General features: G+C 43.1%; 1 protein-coding gene across 1 annotated transcript in view; it reads left to right on the plus strand.

The window, feature by feature from the left end:
- Positions 1 to 11,970: 11,970 nt before the first annotated feature.
- PLBD1 (phospholipase B domain containing 1) overlaps positions 11,971 to 25,494 on the plus strand; it is a 50,535-nt gene continuing 37,011 nt past the window's right edge. Inside the window, exons 1-2 of the mRNA XM_012753730.3 lie at positions 11,971 to 12,653; positions 24,792 to 25,011. Of these exons, the coding sequence (XP_012609184.1) occupies positions 12,545 to 12,653; positions 24,792 to 25,011 (329 nt within the window). The 5' untranslated portion in view covers positions 11,971 to 12,544. The remainder of the gene's footprint in view (positions 12,654 to 24,791; positions 25,012 to 25,494) is intronic.

Genomic DNA, 25,494 nt, shown 5'->3' on the forward strand with positions numbered 1-25,494 from the left:
AATGTTAACTTTCTCATATAAGCTGGTGGCTTTCAACAATACAGTGTAGAGGAAATACAAGTTTTTTGGAAAAATAATTTTAATTCCAGTCCAGATAGGATCAGATTGAAAGAGGTGCATAGTGGGGAATTAAACAACCGTTAAGTATTGAAAATACTTCCTGGATGATTCACACACTCAACTGTTGCTTTTGGCCATGGGGAGGCTTTGAAAAAAAAAACAAAAACAAAAAAAACCACAAAACCTACAGTCACGACATGAACAGCGCTGTTAATCAAAGCATTTATTCAAAGTGAAAATGCTTCATCTGAAACATTTCATTTCAAAGTGTACAAGAGCTAATTTAAAACTCCTGATTCCAGTTAGTCTAATTAAGTCTATTAAGAGGATTTGTTCAATCAGGACACCTTCAGATATTTTGATTTTATGTCAAATGAAATTTCCTATGGATATTTTAAAATTAAAAATTTTAAATGAGAAAAATTATCATAAAAATTTTGGAAAATACTGACATACGGAGGAAAAATCACCCCAAATCCCACAATACAGAGACATTCATTATAACATGTTCTCATTATTCTTCCCCTTGCTCCAGTAAAACAAATTTGGTATGCTACAATTGGCAATGGATCCCAACCTCTGAAAAGCCACCATTTTCACTCCATTAACCTTGTAAAAATGTGTCCCTCATATTAAACTATTTAATTTGGGGGCTTTGCTCATAGCATTATGGTGGGGTTTTGCCATATGTACACATTTTATCTTTTTCTTTTTTTTTTTTTTTGAGACACGGTCTCACTCTGTTGCCCAGGCTAGAGTGGCATAGCGACGGCCTAGCTCACAGCAACCTCAAACTTCAGGGCTCAAGCAATCCTCCTGCCTCAGCCTCCCAAGTAGCTGCGACTACAGACATGCACCGCTATGCCCAGCTAATTTTTTCTGTATATGTTTAGTTGTCCAGTTAATTTCTTTCTATTTTTAGTAAAGAGGGGGTCTCACTCTTATGATCCACCCATCTCAGCCTCTCAGACTGCTAGAATTACAGGTGTGAGCCATCATGTCTGGCCCACATTTTCTCTTAAGTGGTGTCAGTGCAATTTGGCCTTCCTTGTGGTTTTTACTTAGTAGAAACCCTACTGATGTGGAAAGTTTGGTTTTCTTCCCCACTCCGTGGCCCATGCCATGTGGCATGAGAACAATGCTTTAATGGCCCTTCCCTATCACAAATTCCTTCTTGAAATCTGCCTCTTCTGCCTCTGCCTGAAGCCCTTTTCTCTTTCAAGAGCTCAAACTGAGTTAAGAAGGCAGACAAATTATGGGAGAGACACCATGCTTTTCTTCCCATCCCCTCTTCCTTCTTCAGACACATTCTGCTTTCCCCCACTACCCGTGCCCACACACTAGCCTACTTCCCCAGTTGGCTTCCTCAGTACAGGTCAACTCAGGCAAACGGATAGATGTAGACTCATGCATTCATCAGACACATCCAAATATGAATCCTACTTTAGCTCAGCTAAAGATCTCACACTTACCTAAGCACCTAGGATCATTCCCTGGAAAATGAACAATAAGATGGGCTTCATGACTATCCATACATTGCCTCTTAGTCATTTGTTTTCCATAGCCACTTTTTTAAAAACATGATTCATTATCGAATAGGAGTTGTCAGGATGTAGGAAATCATTGCTCAATTTATTTGGCAAGGAAAATGACCACTTTGGTTTTTGTGTAACTTTGCTTCTGTTATGTAATTCCTGTTGATAGTAGTGTTCCAACTAAGTTACTTGGTAGCAAGTGTTGTACAGAAAAGCACTTGCAAGTGCTTTATGTGGTCATCAGCCATAGCAAGGAATTGATCTGAGCTGTGTTACGAGCAATGTAGCTTGAGAAATGCACAAGGCACAAAGGAAGCAGAAGAAAAAAACAGTCCTGCTGATGGAAGCTCTGAGAGGCAAGCTGCCCCAAGATCGCAGAATCCACCTGATAATAACAAACCAACTTGATTCCTGACGCTGGGGTCCTGCATTTACTAAAATGAATGAAAGATTCTCCTTTAAATTTTGACATTATGACTTCCCTATTCTTCAGGTCTTAATTTGACTTGACAGTTGAAGTGTATCAAACTAATTCTTTCAAAAATTATTTTTAGAATTATTTTCTGAGTCCTTGAAAATGTGTTACTTTCACAGATGAACTAAAATTAACTTAGTATAAAATGTCTTCATCATATCTTTTTCCCTCGAAATGTCTATAGATAGTGCTCCATTGTCTTCCAGCATTTAACATTGCAGAGAAGTCAAAATCAGTCCATTATTAATACTTTGCAGGTAATATTTCCCCTTATCTCCCTCCACTGGAATGTTCACAGTATACTTTTTTGTAGGTGCCAACTCCAAACCTACTATTTTCTTCATAGCTGATATGCAATTACCCCTAGGGAGAGGCCCACCTTTGTGGAGAGAACACTTTTAAAAGTCCACAGAGTGCAGATTTAGCACCCAGGGCAAAGTAGCCTGATGGATCTAGGCTTGAGATCTATGATAAGAGAAGGAACATGCTGACTGCTGGGAGGGACAGGGAAGGAGTGCCTACAGCTTAGGCACCAGAGGAGCTTAGAATGGGAGATTCTCGATGGGAGAAAGCCAGCTAGGAAACCAATGAACAAATGTTTATTTAAAACCACCATCCTTAAGTCAAAGAAAAAAAATGTTTGCTGAAAGACTTGGGGGTGTTTGTTTGTTTGTTTTGGCTACCTTTATTTTACTGCTTTCCAGCCATACAAACATTTATTTTTATGAATCCATTGGAAAGTAAGTTGCAAACATCATGACACTTTACTACATGTGTGTTCCACAAAATTGAGGATGTCCTTCTGCATAGCCACAATACTATCTTCACACCGCCCCCAAATTTAAAGAATATATAATACCATCTTGTATATACAGTCCTTACTCAGATAACTCCAAATATTCCCCCAAAACATCTTTTATAAATATTCCACCACACACACACACACACACACACACACACACACACACACACCCTACTCAAGGTTCAGTTAAAGTTCAATTCATTGCTTTTGGTTGTCATGTCTCTTTAGTTGCCTTTAAGTTACAGGAGTAGTAACTATGAAGGAAGTAACTATGAAGGAAGTAACTATGAAGGAAGTAACTATGAAGGAAGTAGGTCCTTCATAGTTTTTCTGGCAGAAGTTGGGGGGATGTTGAGGGTGTCCATTAAGTAACCAATATTTTTAAAAAGAATGTAGGCCAGTTGTCTTACAGAATGTCCCTCAATCTGGATTTGCCAGATTCAGGAACATATGCATAATTTGTGAGGTCTAATGTAAAATAAACATGCAGAACACTTTGTTCAAAAATGACTAACAATTTCAAGATGGTGGCAGCAGAACATTAAACCAAGCCTACGTCCCTTCAAAGCAGGAGGTCCTGTTCAACTGAACATGTCATATACATACCCATGAGTTGGCCCTAGACAGATTTTATCCTCATGATTTGATTTAGGTTAAGTATTTTTGCCAAGACTTCCACATACGTGATATTGTGCTCCTCCTATCACAATTATATCAGGAGAAATACTTGGATTTGTTTTTTCAACTCATGAAAAGTTTTCCTAGAGTGTTTTGATCAGTGCTTCTTTGCTAATTAGCTTGATTTTATCTTCAGAAACATATATCATTGTACTGAGGTACAGAATATTAAGGCCTGCTTGGGGTCATATAAATTTATAAGGCCCAAGGTATGCACCCATTCCCTGGAAAAGCCGGCCGTTTCTTGAGGGAATGGGAATTGATAGCTCTGAGCTCTATGCCTGGGAATGTTTATCCTGGACTGCCTAGGAATGTTTATTTTAGGCTATCCAGGAATCTTTATCCTAGGCTCATGCCCAGAAGCATTATGTGAGACCAGTCACTATAGGCCCTGGCTCCTGGCCAGATCCGGTGACCAGAGCATATGCCTGGTGCCAAAGCCTTCCTTTGTTCCAACCCCTCTATAAACAGCATGGAAAAGCCTCAGGGGGCCGCCATATTTTCCTATTCAACCTGTTGGTGTGCTGCTGACTACCTGCTTGATATTCCAGCCTGTTGTTGCCTTTGCTGCTGCCTGCGGCTGCCCATGTTGATTAGCCTCCCTCCACGGTGTTGAGATTACCCATGATGATAAACCTAGATTACCCCAGACGATAAGACTCCAGTGCTGGTAATGGGGTCCTGGTGGTATGATTACTCTTTTGTGTTCTTCCCCTGCGGCACAAAGAACAAAGGACATTCCCCTGCCCATTGGGTCAATTGGGTCAACTGGCCTGAGGCAGGGATATAGGTTTTAGTTCTCAAAAAGGGTAAGAGGGGTTTTGAAGAGACAGAAAACATTTTACCACCCTTTTTTTTAGGCCATTTTCTGTGTTACAATATTAAATTAAATTTTTAGTTTTCTTTCTCTGTCTCCCTCCCTCCCTCTCTCTCTTTCTTTCTTTCTTTTTTCTTTTCTTTCTTTCTTTCTTTTTTTTTTTTTTTGAGATAGAGTCTTACTCTGTCACTCAGCCTGGAATGGAATGATGGAATGTAGTAGCATGATCATAGCTCACAGTAACCTCGAACTCCTGGGCTCAAGTGACCCTTCTTCTCCCAAGTAGGTGGGACTATAGGTGCACACCACAACATCTGGATAATTTAAAGACCATTTTGGTAGAATATTTTTGTAGAGACAGACAGGATCTTGCTTGTATTACCCAGGCTAGTCTCAAATTCCTGGCTTCAAGCAATCCTTTCACCTCAGCCTCCTGAGGTCCTGGGATTAGAGGTGTTAGCCATCATACCCAGCCCAATTTTTGGTTTTCTATCAACCCATTCTTTTTCTATTTATATCCCTTCTCATCTTATGCGTTTTTTAAAATCTGTTTTTATTTATAAATACTCTTGTCTTAGTAAATGCAGGCTATGTTTTCTCACACTCTATGGAATATGCCAAACATTTTGTTTTGTTTTGTTTTGTTTTCCTTTTTTTTATTTCAGCATGTTACAGGGGTACAAATGTTTAGGTTATGTATATTGCCTTGCCCCCCACCCCGAGTCAGAGCTTTAAGCATGATCATCCCCCAGATGGTGCACATTGCACTCATTATGTATGTATATACCTATCCCCTCCTCTCCCCTCCCATCTGCCCGACACCCATTAAATGTTATTCCTATATGACCATTTAGGTGTTGATCAGTGAAACCAATTTGCTGGTGAGTACATGTGGTGCTTATTTTTCAATTCTTGGGATACTTCACTTATTAGAATGGGTTCCAGCTCTATCCAGGAAAATACAAGAGGTGCTATACCACCACTGTTTCTTAGAGATGAATAGTACTCCATGGTATACAGATACCACATTTTATTAATCCACTCATGTATTGATGGGCACTTGGGTTGTTTCCACATCTTTGCAATTGTGCTGCTATAAACATTCGAGTGCAGATGTCTTTTTTATACAATATCTTTTGTTCTTTTGGGTAGATGCCCAGTAATGGGATTGCTGGATCAAGTGGTAGATCTACTTATATCTCTTTAAGTTATCTCCATATTGCTTTCCACAGAGGTTGCACTAGTTAGCAGTCTCACCAAACATTTTCTAAGATATTCTTTTGTTTCCTAGAATTGATAGTTTTTAGAAATCTAAGATTTCAGAATGATGCACCTTTGCCCTCATTCTGCAGTATTTTTCAAAGACACCATCACATTCTGGTTCTTGTTTCTGATCATTCATCTTAAAATTAAAAGAGCTAGCAGTGTGTGTTTCTCAGCAAAGAGAGTATTCAATTTCTGCTCCTTAGAACTCCCTTCTCAGATTACAATTGTACAGAAGATTGATATGCACTGTTTCTAACTCAATTGGCTGTATACAGAAGATGTTCATCTGGACTGAAATGTAAACTTTTTCTGGCGTTCTGACCCTGGATTCTATTTAAATGTTAATTTCTAGCCACTTTTCAAGAATTAACTGCCTAAGATTTTTCTTCTTAATGTCTTCATTAATTAGTAGTAGCCAGATTTATCAACTACTTTTCTTTAATTCATTGTTATACCAGTTCCATTAAGGCTTAAATCTTTTCTTATAACCTGAAAAAAGAGCTGTGGACATTTAATACAGGAATATTTTGCATCTGCAGTCAAAGTTCAATACCATGAAGAATAGGATGGTGTGTCTTGATGGTTTTATTTGGCATTTGTACTTCTTTCTGTAAAATGAAGAGAAGATATAAGAGAATAAGAGTGGGAGAAGAAAAGTAAATAGAGGAAGTCAGTGGCAACTGCTCGAGGATGTAGACACCCAACTTAGGAAAGAGCTGGAGAAAGAGGTTCAGGGAAATTATGAAAAAAGAACAGTCATGTAAAAATGATATCCTTTAAGTAACGCAGTAAATGTATTCAGGAATGCCTTTTTCAGCCTCTCTGGAGGTAAGGATAGAAAAGACGATGCCTATCAGTAGGGTAAAAGATTCATGACTTTGCAGTCTGTAGAAAAATAATAGCAATAAACTGTTTAATCAGTATTCAACTTGCACAGAAACTTCCTTCTTAACCTCTGCCTCTGTTGCTATAGTCAATCCATTCTTGATTCACGTGTCACCCCTAATACCACTGTCCTAAAGCCAAGATATGCTAATAGACTTACGATCATTGGCCAGTGGCAACCCCTCCTTTGTGTACCCAATTTACAAGGCACTCACAGGCTGGAAATTACAATAGATGGAAACATACAAAAAGGGCAGGCAAGTGGGTAGAAAGGAGGATAGGCGGACAGTATAGACTGTGCTGTCAGTGGTCCAGACAAGCTCCACTGGCATCAGGCAACAGCCCAGGATTTCTGAGGAATGTTCATCCTTTCTTTGGCTCTGCAGTAATTTAGTCTCAGTATTCTGTTCCTCATGGATCCAATGGTAGAGTTAGTTAACTGCCAACACAACCTGCACACAATAATGGAGGAAAAGAAAAGGAAAATCAATTGCAGAGGTAAACGTACACAAGAATAGCTAGATGTAGTCTAAAATATTACCCTACACATTTTTCTTCTGAGAAATTCTTGTTTAACCTCGTAGATCTCCTGCCACTAGATTTATTCCAAAAGGCTAAGGCTTCTTGCTCAAGGGAGAAGAAAACAAAAATATTGGAAGACCAAAAGTAAAATTTGTTGTTTTTTGAGGTCTTGTGTATACAAAGACAAGAGTCTTCAGACTCATTAAAAGATCGAGGCATCTGAGAGGGAAAAAAAAAAAAGGTTTTGAAATATTCTAAACTTGGTTTGGATGATAGAAGAACACACTGAAATAAAATGGCATGCAGTATACTGGAGAACAATAAACTGGGATAAGAATGTATGCCAACATTGAATAAGTTCCTATCCACAGAAATAAAAAGTTTGAAGAGCTGAATAAGAGAAATACGTTATGGGCCCATGTGAATGGCCCAGGATCATTCTTCTTCTAGGGGTGGAGTCACCTACTGGATGGGTGAGGCCGGGTTCCGAAATATTTGCTAATAGAAACTCAGGCTAGGTGGAGAATTATCAGAACAGAAAAGATTATGTTTATTTTTTCTCCTTTTTAAATTTTTTTCTTTCCTTTCTTCTTTTCTTTTTTCTTTCTTATTTTTTCTTTTTTTTTTTACTTTTATTTTTATTTATTTATTTTTACTTTTAAATTAAAAAATTTAAAAATCTTTATGGGCACCTCAAGGGGCCCATACCCAACACCCGCGGGCAGAGGGGGACAGGGCAGCAGACCGGTCCCCCCACAAACACCCCGGCCGCGGGAAGGGTCGCCCACAAGGCAACAACCACAAGGCGATCGAGGGCTGCAGGAGGCAAGAGGACCACGGACCCCAGCCCACGCCAGGAGGCAGCGGGGAGGGAGAGACGTCCAGATTCTGCACCCCTGCTCCCCGGGGAGGGCGTCCCATTCTCCGGGGACGGGTCCCTCGCCTGGCGCGTGGCTTGAGGGCCAGGAGAACATGATGTCACCACATCGAGAGGAGATTACGTTTAAGCTTTTCAGAATGTAATGTTTGAGCCCGCACGCCTTGAAAAGGAGCCACATGCCCCACATGGCACCTGAGCTGTAGAGTGGCAATAACTGAGCAAGATATTTGGGCAGGTGAAGCCACCACGGGCAGGCTCGCTAGAGCAGGCTGCCTTTACGCCCCTACTGCCAATCCCCCAGGGCTCAGAGGGGTCTGAGGAGGAGCCAAAGGACCCGACAGAATCTAATTTAGGATGAAGAGGTCGCCAAGTGTGTCAGAAAACAGCTGGCTGCCTGCCCCAAACTTTGCGGTTCTCATTTCCAGGCGGACAGGTGACATCCCAGAACAGGCTGCATTCCCCAGCCTTGTTGGCGTGGAGGTGTGGCAGCAAGTCTAGCCCTTGCCAATGGAAGGTGAGCAAGCAGAAGTGAATGAGAAGCAGGAATGCTTCCCCCAGACCCTTTCCCCTTCCTACGGCCAGAAGAAAAGACGCCAAGGCCGTAGGGCCATGGTTCCTGCATGCAGTCCTGCAGCCACAGTGAATTCCCAGAGGGTGCCTAAGGATGTAGTAAATATTCATGAGAAATAGCAGTAGCAGAACACACCATAATGAACCAAACGGAGTCTTTGGGACACTTTGAATTTTTGAGAGAAAAGGAGCACTGTCTGTAGAGCTGAGATCCCCAATCCCTGGGCCAAAGTCCACAACCTATTTAGGGACCAGGCCACAGAACTCTGCCACTCCCCCCACCTCCACCCTCCATGGAAAAAAATTTTCTTCCATGAAACTTAGGAAGGGGGTGTGAGGAGGGGGAGACAGCAGGAGGTGAGCGGCAGGTGAGGGAGCGAAGTTTCACCTTCATCTGTATTTTCATCTGTATTGACAGCCGCTCCCCGTTGCTTGCATCACCGCCTGAGCTCCGCCCATCCCCCATGAAACCAGTCCCTAGTACCAAAAAGGTTGGGGACCACTGCAGAACACTGAGCAAATGGCTACTATTAAATCCTTTGGCCCTAGCTACTTAATAAAAAGAGCTGTTAGGTATTTCTTTTGGTCTGCAGCCCCGAAAATATATTATTGAGACTCCAACAGCACTATAAGCCAAGAAAGTGTGGGAACCTTGGCCTTAGGGAATGGTGGAACCACAGGTGAAAGGGGTCTGGGTTCCCAAATTTCTGCATGAGGGAAAGGTACTTACCAATTAAGAACTGTTACACTGGACTAGGATTTGAGCTGGAAATAGACTTCTGTTGCATTATTCAATTGAACTTTTAGAGTTTATTTGTCATCACAGCTAGCATGACACTGACTAATATATAAGAGTATATGGGAGTCTAAACCTGAGGTCAAGCAAGAGCTGCAGATATCAACAGCAGATTCCTGCACACCACCATTCCTGCAGACCATATGAGACAAAACTCCATCTTAGTGCAGGCCACTAAGCCAAGAGCATGACTCATAGAGTAGATGTCTCTCACCCAATACCTCATCGATATACAAACCTCCTGAAACTAAGATCAACCTCAAGGAAAAAGGGGAAGGGCAGGGAGAAGGCAAAGGATGCTAGGGATTTGGCACAAATGAGATGGAGTAACCTTAACTTTGGCATTTAAAAATTTTTACCATCAGTGGACAAGTGTTTGAGTGCTAAGTTGATGATACTTTCTTTTTGAAAAGAAACAGATTTACATTTTGCATATTTCATTCTGGAACTGTGAAATTTTCAATCCACCACATAGGTTACAGCAAGGAAAGAAACATAGTGGCTGATAGAGATGTGCCTGTTCCTGCAAGTGGTCACTGGCCACAGATTACATGTATGACTTCTCTTCTCCACTTTTTTCCCATGTTCCCCTTGCTTTGGGCCAGCACCTCAGCTGGCTGGGGTTCTTTGGCCATTGGAATGAAGAGCCTGAACCCTGGTGGTGCTGCCTGGGTGGGGTTACAGAACTTTCATGAACCACTCCCCTAGGACATGGTGATACAAAGGGCTCCCCTGAGTTCCTTCTACTGCTCCCCACTCCTGCTGTGGAAGAGCGCCATTTCCTTGTGACAGGCTCAATTGCTCTAACCAACACTATAATCCTATTCTTACCTCTTTTTTTTCAGAGGAGCTCAAAAAAGACTAGGTAGCACTTTCAAATTCCAGTAGAACTACAATACTGTGTCTCTTGTTGGGAACATTCCTCCACCCACGCTCACTAAAACCTCTACACCAGTAGAGTCCAGATTCATAAAGAGGCAGTACAAGAATGAGATAATAGATAATGAGTAGCCAGAAAACACACTTGTCCGTGATAGAAATGACGAGAACATTTCACAGCCAACGTCTTCTTCGGTCCTCCCCACCTCAGGCTTAGCAGGAAGGCATTTTACTGCTCATTTCCTTCTCAGATAGGTAAAACCTGCACAACCTAAAGAACGAGGATTTATCACCCTCCATTTCAGTAGTTTCCATTTGCCCTCCACCCCCAGGGAAACATTTCACAATGTCTGGAGGCATTATTGACGGTCACAACCAGCAGGTGGGACGTGCTGCTGGCCTCCAGTGGCCAAAGGCTAAGGGTTGCACAGGACAACCAACCCCCCACAACAAAGGATTATTGGGTCCAAAATTTCAGTAGTGCTGAGGTTGAGAAACCCTGATCCAATGCATTTGTTTATATGTAAAGTTTGCTCCCCCTGCTGGAATGTGAGTTCTGGGCGGGAAGGGACTCTGTCTTGTTTACTGCTCTGTGCCTGGGACACGTTAGTCAACAAATATTTGATGATGACTAAATAATAGATGAATGAATGCCTCATAGTTCACATCAGGCATTTTTATATACGCTACTTCAGATGTCCTCTAACTGCGGCCCTCGGGCCACATGCGTGTGTTTTTGCCCCTTTGGTTCTTTTACTTCAACATAAGACATATCCAGTGTGCACAGGAATTTGTTCATAGTTTTTTTTAAACTGTAGCCCGGCCCTCCAACGGTCTGAGGGACAGGGAAATGGCCCCCTGCTTAAAAAGTTTGAGGACCCCTGCGTTACTTCAACAGGACACTTGGTGCCTTGGCTTAGAAGGTGTAGGAAGGCGAAGGGGGGCGGTATAATGCAGCAAGACTGAAATATCTAGGGTGGCACAACTTCCTCCAATCTCCTAATGTGGTTCTCTTCCCCCATGACAAAGCCAAAATGTTCATAATTTTCCTTCATTTTGATTTTCTAACTTGAAGGAATAATGTGCAACTTTTACAACGTCCTCAATTCCTTCATTGATTAAATGAATGGCACCAAAAACAAACAAACAAAATTGCGGTTTGTATTTCACAATTTGCACAGAGATGTGCTTTTAATTGTTTTGTATCTTTTTTTAACAACTACAAATGCATCTCCTCTCTAGGAAAGATGCCCCTTGTTCTCTCTTCTCGTTGCTCCTTGATGCCTCAGTTAAGCTTAGAAGAAAGGCCAGGAAGAAGAGTGAGGTACCTCTGTCCCTTCCCTCCTGCCCCTCCCCCCAACTGTACCTTAAGCATAGCTCTGTTACAGCACTAATGGCAACGTCTATGTACCTGTTTATCTGTATGGCTTTGTCCTTCCTTACCTGTGGTAGGGTACACTCTTAATATCCCTGTACCTGGAGCACAGGATGGGCTCAATCAATGCCTATTGAATGAATAAAATGCCTTTCACCTACTTCACAATGTCACCTAGGGCACCCTCTGCCAACTTCACAATGTCACAGTGCAATGCAATGTGCACAGTGCTTCACAATGCAATGAAGCAGGCATCATTTTTTGCCTGCTTCACAATGCCACTTTCAACTGACCCTACACAGAAATGGGGACCTCACAGGGACTTAGGGGTGTATCTAGTTTCAGCCCTGTCTGAATCACTCTTCAGTGGTGGCTCCAGCCAATGAATGAAGAGAGGCAAGGAACCGAAAGTCTTGAGCTGCAACAGATGGACTTGGGTTAAACAGCGTGGGATGGAGGGGCAGTGATCCCCATCCCAGAGGGATAGCAAGACCTCCCCGACTGGGAGCTGCGTGTAGGCAGGGGCATGCATTTCACCATTGCTCTGGGTGCCTCGTTCGCTGCGACCACGGAATGGCCGGCCCCGGAGGCAGAGGCTAATGGTGTTGATGTGAACTGATCAGATTCTTTCAAGCCTTGGCCGGCAAAACTGCCCGAGGAGTCTACAGAAGGCTGCCGGCAGTCTCTCTGCGCTTCCCAGAAGTGCAGCCCGGGAACTTTCCCAGCCCGGCCCACAGGTGGCTAGAGGGTCAGACCGAAAGGACCCGCCTTTCCCAGACTGGGGCCCAGTAGGAGGAAGGCTGTTCCCAAGGCCACGTGAAGCTTCCTCGCCCCTAAAGGCCCCAGGCAGGCAGGGCTCAGGAGAGAGGACATTTAAGGGCGCCCCAATCTCTGAGACGCGGAACCCCGCTGCCACCCCAGGAGCCGCTCTTGCAACAGCTGCCACCGCGGGCCACAGCGGCCGCCTTGTCCAGCCGGGCGGAGGTCGCGGGCGCCGCGGAGCGATGGCCCGCCGCACGCCGGGCAGGCGCCTCGGGCTGCCGCCGCCGCTGCTGCTGCTCCTGCTGCCGCCGCCGCTGCTGCTGGCCACCGCGGCGCAGACGGACCCGGCAGGTGAGCGGGCGGGGGGCGCGGGGAGGGGCCCTGGGCACCGCGCGTCCCGCCCCTGCCGCAGCCCGGCCGAGCTCGCCTGCCGCGGGTGCCTTGTGTCTGCGCGGACGCCAAGGAACGCGCTCCTGCCGGGAGACGGGCCCAGCCTGGCACCAGCCCCGCGGTGGCGCAGCGGTGGCACTTGAGACGGGCACGCACGGGGCTGCGCTGCGGGCGTAAAAAGTTTTGGCCAGAGTTCTTGGCCGACAGATCAGCTCACTTCTGCACCAACGCTTGGCCCACAGAGCTTCGGCTGGTCCTAAAAACTCCAGCCAGAGGACATCTAAATATATTCATCTAGATCATGGGGGGGAGGTAGGATTCCGGGCAACCAACTGTTTTGTTTTCAAAAGCTGACAGTGACTTAGGCTTAAAAGAAGGGTTGCAACCTGGTATTGTCAGCTTGATGGGTGCCAGGCAGTGTGCTGAAGGGGTTTATGTGTTTCGATAAAATGCTCACTATACTCCTAAAGAGAATTGCAATCCCCATTCTAGAGATGAGAACACTGAGATTAGGAAGACGTCAGTAATTTTCATAAAGACAAGACAGTAAGTGAAGACTGAGCTGGGATGCCAGAGGGCGTTTGCGTAACCACTCCCCTCATGGAAAAACAGGTTTTATTCCTGCAAGTATTGATGCAAAGTACACCCTATGCAAAAAAAAAAAAAAAAGAAAAAAAGAAAAGAAAAGAAAAAAAAAATCACTTCCATTCCCAATGAGTAAAGCCAAGATTGTGAACTATAGGAGCTTAAAAGACTTAAAAGTAACAAGAGAGGATTAATTTTGTTTTATTTCTTAATCCCTTTTCTCTGCTGACCTTGTGCAAGAGTAGGGTGGAGTTTGGGAAAGGTGCTCCTTCTCAGATGTGTGTACAGATTCTTGTTACACCACCTTTCATCAGCAAGTATCTTACAATCGCCAGATTTCAAGGTCTTTGCTTTCTGAAATGCCCAGTTATCACTCTGCAATCTTAAATCCTTCCAATCTGTGCAAGCCCATGGGATCAGAGGCACTACAGGCTCCTGACTCTCTACTCATTGCACATCCTCTTCTTTGCCTGAACTATGGAGGTGGCCTTGGTGCCTGCCTACCTTTAGTCCAGAGAGACTGCTCATTCAGACGTATCTTGGGAAGAGGGACCGGGAAATGCGAATGGCTTTTGTGTTTGGAACACCAGCTGAAATCTTCCTTCCTTTTCTGTTTTTTTTTGGACTGTTGAGATTGCTTTAAATGGGGTGGAGATATTGTTTTTCCAAAGAATTGTTTATTCAAGAAGATACCACCTTGTAAGAAACTACATCTTAAACTGAATTCCCCAAACAGGAAGCTGACTCCATACCTGGAGGGTCTGGAGCCAGGTTAGAAAGTGAGGACATTTCTGATGCGAAGCAATCCCGACTGCACCGCGTCCAGCAATCTAGAAAGGCTTCTTATCATAGGGATAAAGGATGTCTGGTGATGCCACATTGACTATTCCAAATAGATGTGATTTCTGTTTCCTTTGTTCCACTCTTATTAATGTGTTTTCTGCAGCAGCTTTTTGGATCTTTTTCTTCACCTTCTACTAGCCTGCCAACAACTTGAGAGTAGAAAACAGGGACTTTGCTACCTCTTGCTTGTCATGTGTTCTCTGAACTACCCAGCTCAGTACTTTGAACTTAAAAGGGATTCAATAAACAATAAAGGGATTGCATTTTCAGCCCCTTGGAATGAATTTTATATCCACCAATATGCATCTATGTATCCAAAACCAACTTCTTTAGTTTTTTTTAAAAATGTTTCTTACCACCATAATACTGTAGATGCATACAACTTCTTCAATTTTTAAAGGTTACTTTGTACAATCTTTTCATTATTCCAGAAATTGGCAAATAATTGCACGTTCTTCCTTGCCATATCTTTCTAGCTATTATAGACTTCAGACATATAATTGTGTTACCTTTATCTCTCCAGACTGAAAAGATATTTGAGTTTTAGAATCTTTGTGTAATTTTTTCTAAGTGGTATGTGTAGCGAAGTCAGGTTGTCACTAGGGAAAGAAATGGACTGGCTGCTGAGAGCCTCATAAGGTGGCAGCTGCCTTGGTAAAACTGGTTCAAAGTCTGCCCTCAGTCTTGCAGGCTAGGCTTTAGAAACTCACTTGTTCCGGTGCCCCAGATCTGATCAGTTCCAAGGAAGCTGCTTCACCCTGATACACACCCAAGTCTATTCACCAGACTTATTGTTAATTTTTAGTTGGAAACATAACTGTCAGGCAGACTGGGTATTTGTGTGGCCTGGCCCAAGCGTGTTCTCACTGTAATCAAACCACGTGGGGTAGATAATATCAAGGGTTTTCAGCCTGGAGGTTTGATGGCTCTGTCTCCCAGTAGGTATTGAACACTTAGATCAGCCCACGGGTGCCCCTCCACTGGCCAGCACTTGCCTGGCACAGCTGGCCCCTGTCCCTGCCTTGTCCACACTTCCATGGCTCACTAGTGCCCGCTTGACACTAACAGATTCCTCTCTAGAAAGGTTAAGACCTTCATCTGGTTGTCAAGGAGTTTACAGTCCTGGGAGTGATTCAGTCTCTGTAAGGTGTCTTGGCAGACCTATGGTTGGGGCCAGTCTCAGCTGATCCTTTAGCTCTGAGGGCATCCTTACTTCCAAATTCACTTGAGAGAGAGCCTCATAGTTGCTCTATATGCTTATTCATTATATGTAAGTTCTTCATTCTTCGAAGCATAGTATTAGAAAGGTAGCATAGAATTCCAGAAACAGAAAAGCCCCTGGAACTTGACTGCCTGTGTTATCATCTTGGCTCCAACACTAACTGTGTGACCTCTATAGTCAGTTATTTAATTTTTCTATGCCTCAGTTTCTCCATCTGTAAAATGGGTATTATAATAGTCTCTGTCTCACAGTGTCATTGTGAGGGACAGAACCTGGCGGGTGGTGAGTAAGTGCTATATAACTGAGTGGCTATTGGAGTTGCTTTCCTTAGGAAAGGCATCATGGATACTTTATAAGGCCAGCAGGATTGCAGATGGTAATTTCTGTGTTTGGAAATAATCACTTGTTGTCAAAGTAGGATGTTTCCTCAATCATGGCCCAGCATTTCAGGGATTTAGGGTACATGCCACCCGCACATTAAGTAGGTGTTTCAAAAAACAGTGAGCAGTGTCTTGGGTCACTTTCCTAAGTTATAGCTGACTGACTGAAATCACCTTGATCATTTTTTCCTAAATGAATTTTTTTAACTGTGCACCTGCTTTAGAATTTCCCCACTCTTCTTTCTTTCAGAGCTGTGCTAAATCTTCCTCCGGCTCATTCCTATCGCTTTGGTGTTTCAGATCCAAAAGCAACTAGAGCTCTATGTAAAACTGAACACTTGCTTGTGTGCTCCCTTTATCAGTTGGGAAAAATGTACACAAGTTCCAGAAGAATTCTTAGAAGAAGTCCCCATTTATCTTTATTATTAAACTTCATTTTATGGTCCTTCTGGAAGCATGAATCTGATAGCAGAGATGAAAATCTTCCTCTAGAAGAAAATTAAAAAGAATCCTACTTTAGTGTTTACATTGAGGTAGAACAAATTTTTTTTTTTTTAATTTTCATGGTGATTTAGTTTCGTAATATGTAAACTATGAAACATGTGGACTTTGTCCTGGGAGTTTGTTCTGATATGCAGAACAGAAACTTTTGTTTTCAAACTTCTTTAGGCGTTGAAGAAGGCATTTACATAGTCACTTGTTATCTTTTGCTTTTGTTGGATTTCAAATGATAAAGCATTAACTATTAAAACAGAAGAAGAAAAGAGGTAGCAGCACTAATCATAGAAAGAATCTCAAAGGATTTACTTTCTTGAACATTTTAAGGTTTTTTAAATGAATTTAAGTCATATCTCTTTTTTTTAATGGAGTGGGTCCCAGTTGCTCTTGTAACTTATACTTCATAAGCTTTTGAAAGTTTAGCTTTAAAATATGGCCATAAAACTTATTAAAATGTTGTTATGTAGCTTCTTTGTGCTACTGCAAAACAGGAATTTACTTAATGTGCTAAAAAATGAAATAGAGGTAGTGAAATTATGAGGAAATTTCAGTCTAAAAATTGAAACACTGTGTCTACACAGTTAACAAATATCATGTTACAATCTTCCTAGAGAAAATTATGGAAGTCTCTTGATTGAGAGATTTGAAAGCAGAATGAGCAAATCACTGAAAGAGACAGGCTTTCTCTGTAATGTGTCCATAGGCCTTGCCCATGCAGTATTAATGTTGGCCTAAGGTAGTGTTCAAACCAGTGCCATTCTTTCTGAGGTCATTTGCAAACTTAAGATACCCAAGTTCTAATTCATAATTAGAAATCAAGAATTAGCATACTATGAACTTGATACAAGTCTGCCACCAGGTGTGACCTTCCCAGCTAGTGTGCAAGTTTGGGATTTAGGTGGCCACGTAATCCATTAAGCATTGTGCTAGGCCCAAGGGAATGGACACAATAATGCCAGATGCCACGTCTCATTCTCAAGGAGCTTGTAATCAAATGTACTGGACCACAGACACAAAAATATATAACTAATAAATGGTCTAGATGAGGAGTGAGCCAAGAATGTCAAACCAAAATGGGGCAAAGTTGACTTGCTGCTGATAGGACTTTTGGCAGGAACTTTGATTTCAGCTGGCAGTGAAGAAGAGGCATGTTCGGGGAGGGAGGGAGGAAAGGGATCAGATCTCAGCAAATCTCCGTCATTTCTCTGCATTAGTGTTTTGTTGCCTTGAAGCTATTTTTTTAAGCTGTGTCCCTTTCTAGTTAGCTAATGTGCCAGACACATTATGCATCCAGGCCTACATCCTCTCACTTGCCTTTTAGTCTAGCTTCCTGCAGCTGTGACCTGAGGTGCCTCCCCTCAGCCACACTGGGGGGCTCTTGCTTTCCACTTGGAGGATCTCTGAAATCGTGACCATGTAGAGCTGGAGCACATGCAGGCCTGAGAGTGAGGGAGTCAACACTTCACAGGGCAACTTTTGCCCTATGCAGGACAGGAGCAGGCGAATATCTGCTCCCTCTCCCATCCCTGGGAAGAAGACTTCTGAAGCTTGTTCCAGACACCTCTGCAGAGGGTCCCAATGGGATCAACCTGGTGTCCACAGTAGAGACCAGCTCAGAATGCACCTTGAATTGGCTTTCCCTCTTTCCCCTTTCACTCTTCCAGCCCCTCACTCTTGCTCCCTGGGAGCATTTGCCAAAATAATCCTCCTTTCAGCAAGTCTTAGGCTTGATCTCTAGAGAGAGCCAAGGCTAAAACACCTACTTATAACTGGGCTGCCTGGGGGTTGTTTCAGTCATGAATCAGTTTTTTTCTTAGAAAATACCAAAAACTAAATATCAATTTGCTGAGAGCCCTTTCAAAGAAGGGAAGTGCAAGACCAAGGTCCATAGAGAGAGAGAGACTAATACAGTGGACCTAACAGAGAAACATGATGTGAGGACCAGAATCAGGGAATTTTTAGCTAACCCCAATCTGAATAGATTAAATTTCAATGATAATTTTTTTCTATTTCTGTCACATCTTTTGCCTGCTCTCTCTCTCTCTTTCTCTCTCCCTCTCTTGCTCTCGCTCTCTCTCACAATTCTTTCTCTCGTTCTCTCTCTGACTTGTACTGCATATATGAGGCAAACATTCATTGCTCAAGGCTGAAAACTGCTTACTCTTTCAGAAATGAGGTGTTAGGGAAGTTAGGTTCCAAACATGGGAGGGAGTTATTTAAGCCACTTATGACTATTTTATAAATTCTTTCTTTCTAAGATAGGGTTAGGAATTTCTTTCAACTGAAATTTAGAGCACACAAGGAAACAAATTTAATTGGAGTGTTTGAGCTTTTACATAGAGAGAAATATTAAAAGATTTTGAGGACATTGCTGTTAGAAATGTTTACATCTGATTTTTCATTTTCACAACTCTAAAAAAATGTCAACAAATGGCACTTGCCCCGTGTGCTGGATGGACTTGAGCTGAGAATCTGAACTGTCCTGTGGGCCTTTTACTCAAGCCCGAAGATACCATTGCTTGAGTTATTTCGGACTGTCTTCCATGGTGAATGCTCTGATAAACTCCCTTCATTTAAAGAACACACACAATTAACCTTGATTCATCACAGAAACCTGACTTTGTCAGGTACAGCACTCCCAGTATATGGAGTGGTAAGCACACATGGTCCTAGCTTTCCCAGAGCTTGTATAAAACTAGGTTAGAATTCGTATTATGTACTATTTTTCTCCCTTTTCACTCTTACACCTTTCACACATTCCATCTCCCAACATGGAGATTGTTTTGTTTGTTTTGTTTTGTTTTTTGAGATAGAGTCTCGCACTCTGTTGCCCAGACTAGAGTGCCACTGGGTCAGCCTACCTCATGGCAACCTCAAACTCCTGGGCTCAAGCCATGCTCCTGCCTCAGCCTCCCAAGTAGCTACAGGACTACAGGCGCACACTACCACATCTGGCTAATTTTTCTATTTTTAGTAGTGACAGGGTCTTGCTCTTGCTCAGGCTGGTCTTGAACTCCAGAGCTCAAGCGATCCTCAGGCCTCGGCCTCCCAGAGTGCTAGGATTATTGGCATGAGCCACCATGCTCGGCCCATGGCGATGTTTTTAAAAATTAGAAAAGTCTATCCACTTGCTTAGTGTGCAAGCAAACAAACAAACAAACAAACAAACAAATAGAAAAGTATAATGACTTAAACTATTAAAGGATTTAAGAAAATCAGAAAATAACATGGATACTGGGAAAAACCAGAAAGAGTTGAAACATAGAGAAACATTGAGGAATGGAGGACATCATTAGGGACAGAGTGAAAACTCAGATTTTCAAAGTATATGCTAACCTGTTAGCAGTAAAGTTTTAGCACCAAATTCTCTTGCGGACTGGGGAAAGGTGTTTTCATGCATAGAGGTACATTAATGTCAAAAAGCATGTATTTGTAGAAGTTTAGTTTTGGGGTCAGGAAATTGGGCAACATCAGGAGCAGTGAAAGCACAGCACTTGAGTATAGCACTTAGATTGCTCGAGCAAGCCCCAGGTTGACAGCAAAAATGGGTTGCTAGAATGGAAGGGGGCGGGGGTAGAGGGCCAGGGTGCTTGGGATGAAAAATACCAAGGTTTTGAAGAAGAAGACAAACCTAAGATCATGCTTTGTGGGTAGAACTGAAAGAGAAAAAACGCACAAAGTCTTCCCACTTTCCTTTTTTCTTTTTTGGTTCCTGTTTACCGCCCTTCCCCTGCACAGCTGTTTATGGCTACCTTGAATTCAGCCAGCCGTGCTTCCTCATTGCCCTACACAGCTCACTGGAGGTGAGGGGGGGAGGGAATATGTGAGAAAAGCTGAGGAAGGGCTCAGACAGTGGCATTTGTGATCAAAAATCAATTTGGAGCACACATTTACTGTCTTTGAGGGGAGAGGTTTCTACGGATGCTGCCCACAAGTCTCAAACTGTGGCCAATTGGTTTCATTAACGATGAAACAATTATTTGTCACCGGAAGTTTACTGGTGAAGTATTCAGCACCTCCCTATGCTTATTAATGTCGTTACTTCCACTTAACCATTGTTAAAGAAAGGCTGTCATCATGTGATGATTTTACTCAGAAGTAAATTGACTTAGATCTACTCAGGATCATTTTTAAGGGTTGTGGTCAGGATTAGGTTTTTTTTTTTGTTTGGTTGATTGGCTTTTTTGTGTGTTAAGAAATATTAGTTTATTTAACCAGTTTTCACAGCTGAATATTTATTCTATAAAAACTTTACAGATTGTACAGTTTAAATATAGTTCAAACTACTGAACAAAAAAGTAGATCGTATGAGATGCAAAAATACTGTACCAGTCAATGCAAGGTAAAGGCAGATTTATACATAGTACAGCTCTGCACATGGCCGGGGAGGTGGTCAGTTCTAAGTATAAACTTCAAAACTGCACAAAAATAAGATTTTGATTTTATTTTGTTCTTCATACATTCCATATGATTGCAAGCTCAGAAGCCTAACTAGTAATAGGCATCTATAGTCTGGAATCAGTGCCCACTCCTGGAAGGAATGCACGTGTCTACTCACACAGGGCAGTCTTGGACACCTTACTGTACTCAGTATGTTGTGTAGACATAGCAGAGACAAAGAACATTAAATGTCAAATATAAGGTAGTTCTTTTTTTTTGAAAGGAATTTCTCATTTAATAGTGTGCCAAAAGAATTTTAACTTATTAAATAAAATATATTCTAAGTGAATTTATTTATTTATCTATCTATTTATTTTCTCTCCCTTCCTAAGTCTCTCTTCTTTTCACAATATTTATTTTATTTTATTTTTTTGAGACAGAGTCTCACTTTGTTGCCCGGGCTACAGTGCTGTGGTGTCAGCCTACCTCACAGCGACCTCAAACTTCTGGGCTCAAGCAATCCTCCTGCCTCAGCCTCCTGAGTAGCTGGGACTACAGGCGCATGCCACCACGCCCGGCTAATTTTTTCTATTTTAGTAGAGACAGGGTGTTGCTCTTGGTCAGGCTGGTCTCAAACTCCTGACCTCAAGTGATCAGCCTCCCAGAGTGCTAGGATTACAGGTGTGAGTCACCACACCCAGCCTAGGATTAGTTTCTAAGCCTGACCAAGTCTCAGCCTATTACTGAGTTTCCTGGGTCAAGATACCATGATGCTGTAGTGTTAAGATTATACTTTTAGTGATTATTTGATAGACAAACTTAACATCAAAAAACAAAATGTTATTGAACACCATAGTTTTAGGCTAAAAAAAAATGTAAAAAAAAAAAAATGTTGGTTCAGTTTTGAATGCTGCCAACAAATAATCCTATATAAATGTTTATATAGATAATCCTATATAAATGTTTCATCTGAAATTTCCAGCCTGTTAAGTACTAAAAAGTCAGTACGTCTAAAATTAGACTCGTATTCCCTCCCAGACCTATTCCCCAGCTGCTGCCTCTCTTGCTGAATCATACAACAGCCATCCACTGAGTCTCAACCTAGAACCTGAGAGTCTTTCTGGCCACCTCCTTCCTCTTTAATGACCAGCATGAATGTACAGTTTGTCTTTAACTAGAGCACACTTGAAATGGTTTCCCAGACAGAGAAAAAAATGCTCTGTATGCCGTTTCCTTTTCCATTTCTTATTTCCTTTTCTCTCTCTTTCCTCCTTCCTAAGTCTCTCTTCCTTTCACAAATGTTTATTTTATTTTATTTTATTTTATTTTGAGACAGAGTCTCGCTGTCTTGTCTGGGCTAGAGTGCCATGGCATCAGCCCAGCTCACAACAACCTCAAACTCCTGGGCTCAAGCCATCCTCCTGCCTCAGCCTCCCAAGTAGCTGGGACTACAGGCATGCGCCACCATGCCCGGCTACTTTTTTCTATTTTTAGTTGTTTGGCTAATTTCTTCTATTTTTAGTAGAGGCAGGGTCTCACTCTTGCTCAGGCTGGTCTGGAACTCCTGAGCTCAAGCAACCCTCCCACCTCGGCCTCCCAGAGTGCTAGGATTACAAGAGTGAGCCACCGTGTCTGGCCACAAATATTTATTGAGTACCTGTATGGGCCAGGCACTCCACCAAGTGCTGAGAAAAAAGTGTCCGGCCTCAAGGAGTTCATAGTCTAGGGCAGCCAAGTATGTTATAGCACAAGGTGACCAGGGGCAGAGAAGATGTGCATACAAGGTACACCGAGCTCACAGGGAAAGTCAGCTCCTACAAAAGGGGTACTGATTCCTGAGTCCTCAATACCAATGTTGAGTTTGCTGGATGGCTCACAAGAGAGAAACAGTCTCAGGCAGGAGAAATAGCACATGCCAAGTCAGAGGTGTTGGCCCGGGTTCTGGCAGGTGCGAGCCGCTCGTGATGGTTTCTGGATCACAAAGTGTGTGTGGCGGGAGTGAGGAAGCTGACTAGTAGGCAGAAACCAGGTCATGAGGGCCAAGAGAATGAGCTGAAGAACTCTTTTTTATAGGAAGCAGAAGCCAGTGCGGATGTTTAGCAGGCAAGCTAACAAAATCAGTTTGCCTTTTGGAAAAGTTACCCTGGCAGAGAATGAAGAATAGATTAAAGGTCAGAAGACTCTTGAAAGAGGCCTCGTCTTTAGTTAAGGTAGTTGTGTTACCTCGACTAGCAGAGAAGTGTCTAGGTAAAGAGGCAGAGACTGGAGGGAGAGGTATGTAAGAGGTTTTGAGTAAACGTGAGTTGGGAGGGAGAGAGAGAGAGGGGGATGGGGTGGACTCAGGCTTCAGGTTGGAAGATTGCAGAGACAGAAGCAGAGGATGGAGGTTGGGGAGGGCAGGAATGTGACAATCGTCCAGACCGTGCCACCCAGTGTGCTGTGGGGCGCACGGGCTAAAGAGGAATCCGTGGGGAGAATGAGGACAAGGGCAGCGAAGGAGGTTTCAGGGAGAGTGTTGTCCCAGGTGCCATGGGAGGAAAGAGCTTTAAGAATAAAGGGTCACCAGGGTCCGATGCTTTCAGATATTCATGTGACTTGACGATTTCCTTGCACTCCTCTTCCCAAAAGATGAGGCTGCACTCTCCTGCTCACAGCTCTGTCACTGGTATGTGCCATAGTCCCTGACACAGCACAGATGCTCTGTCAACTTTGTAATAGTTTCACAAAGGGAGTGAGAGTTTCCAAGAACAGCTACCTCGGGCCACAGGACCCAGATGGCTTCCGTAGTCAGTTTGTTTTTAGCTATGAGACAGTGGAGCATGTTAACTATGCTGAAGGGGAAGGAGTCACTGCAGAGGGGGAGAAAGGGAGAGAGAGAGAAAGAGAGAAAGAGAGAGAGAGAAAGAGGGAGAAAGGGCACACTTTAGGGATGTGGTCACCAACCCCCCCCCCCAACCTGGGGCTGTGGCCCAGTACCTGTCCACAGCCTGTTAAGAACCAGGCCTCACTTCACCATCTCCCCTCATCCCTGCCACCCCCCATCTGCAGCAAAATTGTATCCCAGGACACTTAGGCACTAGGCCACGCAGCAGGAGGCAAGCGAGTGAGTGAGCTTCATCTGTATTTACAGCTGTTCCCCATCACAAAAACAATACACAGGGAAACTGTGTATTTTTATGCTAAATTTGATGAAGAAGTATATAGTTGTGAAGTAGTATGATTGAACAGAAGAAGGTCTGAGCTAATGGTAATAAACTGGGGATAAATTAGCAAGTCCGGTTTAATCAGATTCTTTTCTGTATCCATGTGTCTTCGTAGATAAGAATTTTCCTTTCCTCAGGGTACAGTGTGGACACCTCTCACATGAGCGTCTTATGATCACCACCTGAGCTCTGCCTCCCTACCCTGTCCATAAAACAGCTGTCTTCCATGAAACCAGTCCCCGGTGCCAAAAAGGTTGGGGATCGCTGCTTTAGGGTACAGGAGCTAGAAGATATAGGGTGGGACCAAGTTCCTAAAGAAGGTGAAAGGATCTATGGAAAACAAGTATAGAAAAAAAAAAGAAAGATAAGAAAAAAAAGAAGGTGAGAGGGGTGAGATACTGAGCATGGGTCAAAGGGTTGAGGTGACAGAAAGGAGAGATGGCCTTGATGAGTACAGGGTTTGTGGGGATGGATCCATGAAATTATCAAGACCTTGAGGAGTCATGGGTGACAGCTTCTACTTTTTTTTCTGCAAAGCAGGGATCTAATGTCATGTGAGAAGAATTGGGCAGGAGATAAAGGATAAGGAGCCTGAGAATGATTGGTCCAATTGCTGAGGGGTATGGTAGAAGTTGCTGACTAGGGGCAAGAACCTATCTTTGTCTGAGCTAAGAGGTCCAGCTCCAGCCCTGCCCAGAATCCCACCCTCTAGGGATGAAGCTCTTAGGCCCATCTCTGTGGTACTATAACTACACCCCTACCTTTGACCTGGTTCTCTGTGCTCTGAGCTCGTCTACCTTGATGGAGGCTCTCGTTCCCCCCCCCCTCATTTGGAATAAGGGCAAATCACAATGGCAGCTTTCCCAATTCCAATTGAATGAAAATCTTTAAAAGTAAATGTGTTGGGATTGTCAGTTACACAGAAAAAAAATGCATCAGCAGCAAACCCGGCTGAATAGCGTTCTATCATTATGCCCTTTTCTTCCAGAAGTCTACTACGCCACTGCGTATTGGATGCCTGACGAGAAGACAGTACAAGTGAAAAATGTGATAGACAAGAGTGGGGATGCCTACGGCTTTTACAATAACTCTGTGAAAACCACAGGCTGGGGCATCCTGGAGATCCGAGCTGGGTATGGTGTTCAGGCCCTGAGCAATGAGGACATCATGTTTGTGGCTGGCTTTTTGGAAGGTTACCTCACTGCCGCGTAAGTACCCGAGTCTTGGTGGAGCTACTGCCAGGCAACCCCCATACTTTCCTTATCCAGCGGTGGCCCTTGTCTTCTGACATCACATGTTAGAGCTGAAAAGTAGCCGAGGTCCTTTGCATGTGATAGAGACATTATCAGAATTTCAGTTTTTCCCATAATCAGTACTTTCCTAGAAGGTATAAACCACCCAGGTGTAGCACTCTTCAATTCTCATGGCACTTTTAAAAAATCCTTCCTTTTTATGAAACTTTTTTGATTTGTTTTTGTTTTCTCTTGTTTTTTGAGACAGAGTTTCCCTATGTTGCCCAGGCTAGTCTCAACTTCCTGGACTCAAGCCATCCTCTTGCCTCAACCTCCTGAGTAGCTGGGATTGGAGGCGCATGCCACTGTGCCCATCTTTTCATGAAATTATTTTAAAAGACAGTGAAGTCATTTCTTCCTACTAGTCATTTGCTATCTGGTAGAAAGCAAAATGTAATC

This window comes from Microcebus murinus, chromosome 10 (genome assembly GCF_040939455.1).
Source record: "Microcebus murinus isolate Inina chromosome 10, M.murinus_Inina_mat1.0, whole genome shotgun sequence".
Taxonomy (NCBI): Eukaryota; Metazoa; Chordata; class Mammalia; order Primates; family Cheirogaleidae; genus Microcebus; species Microcebus murinus.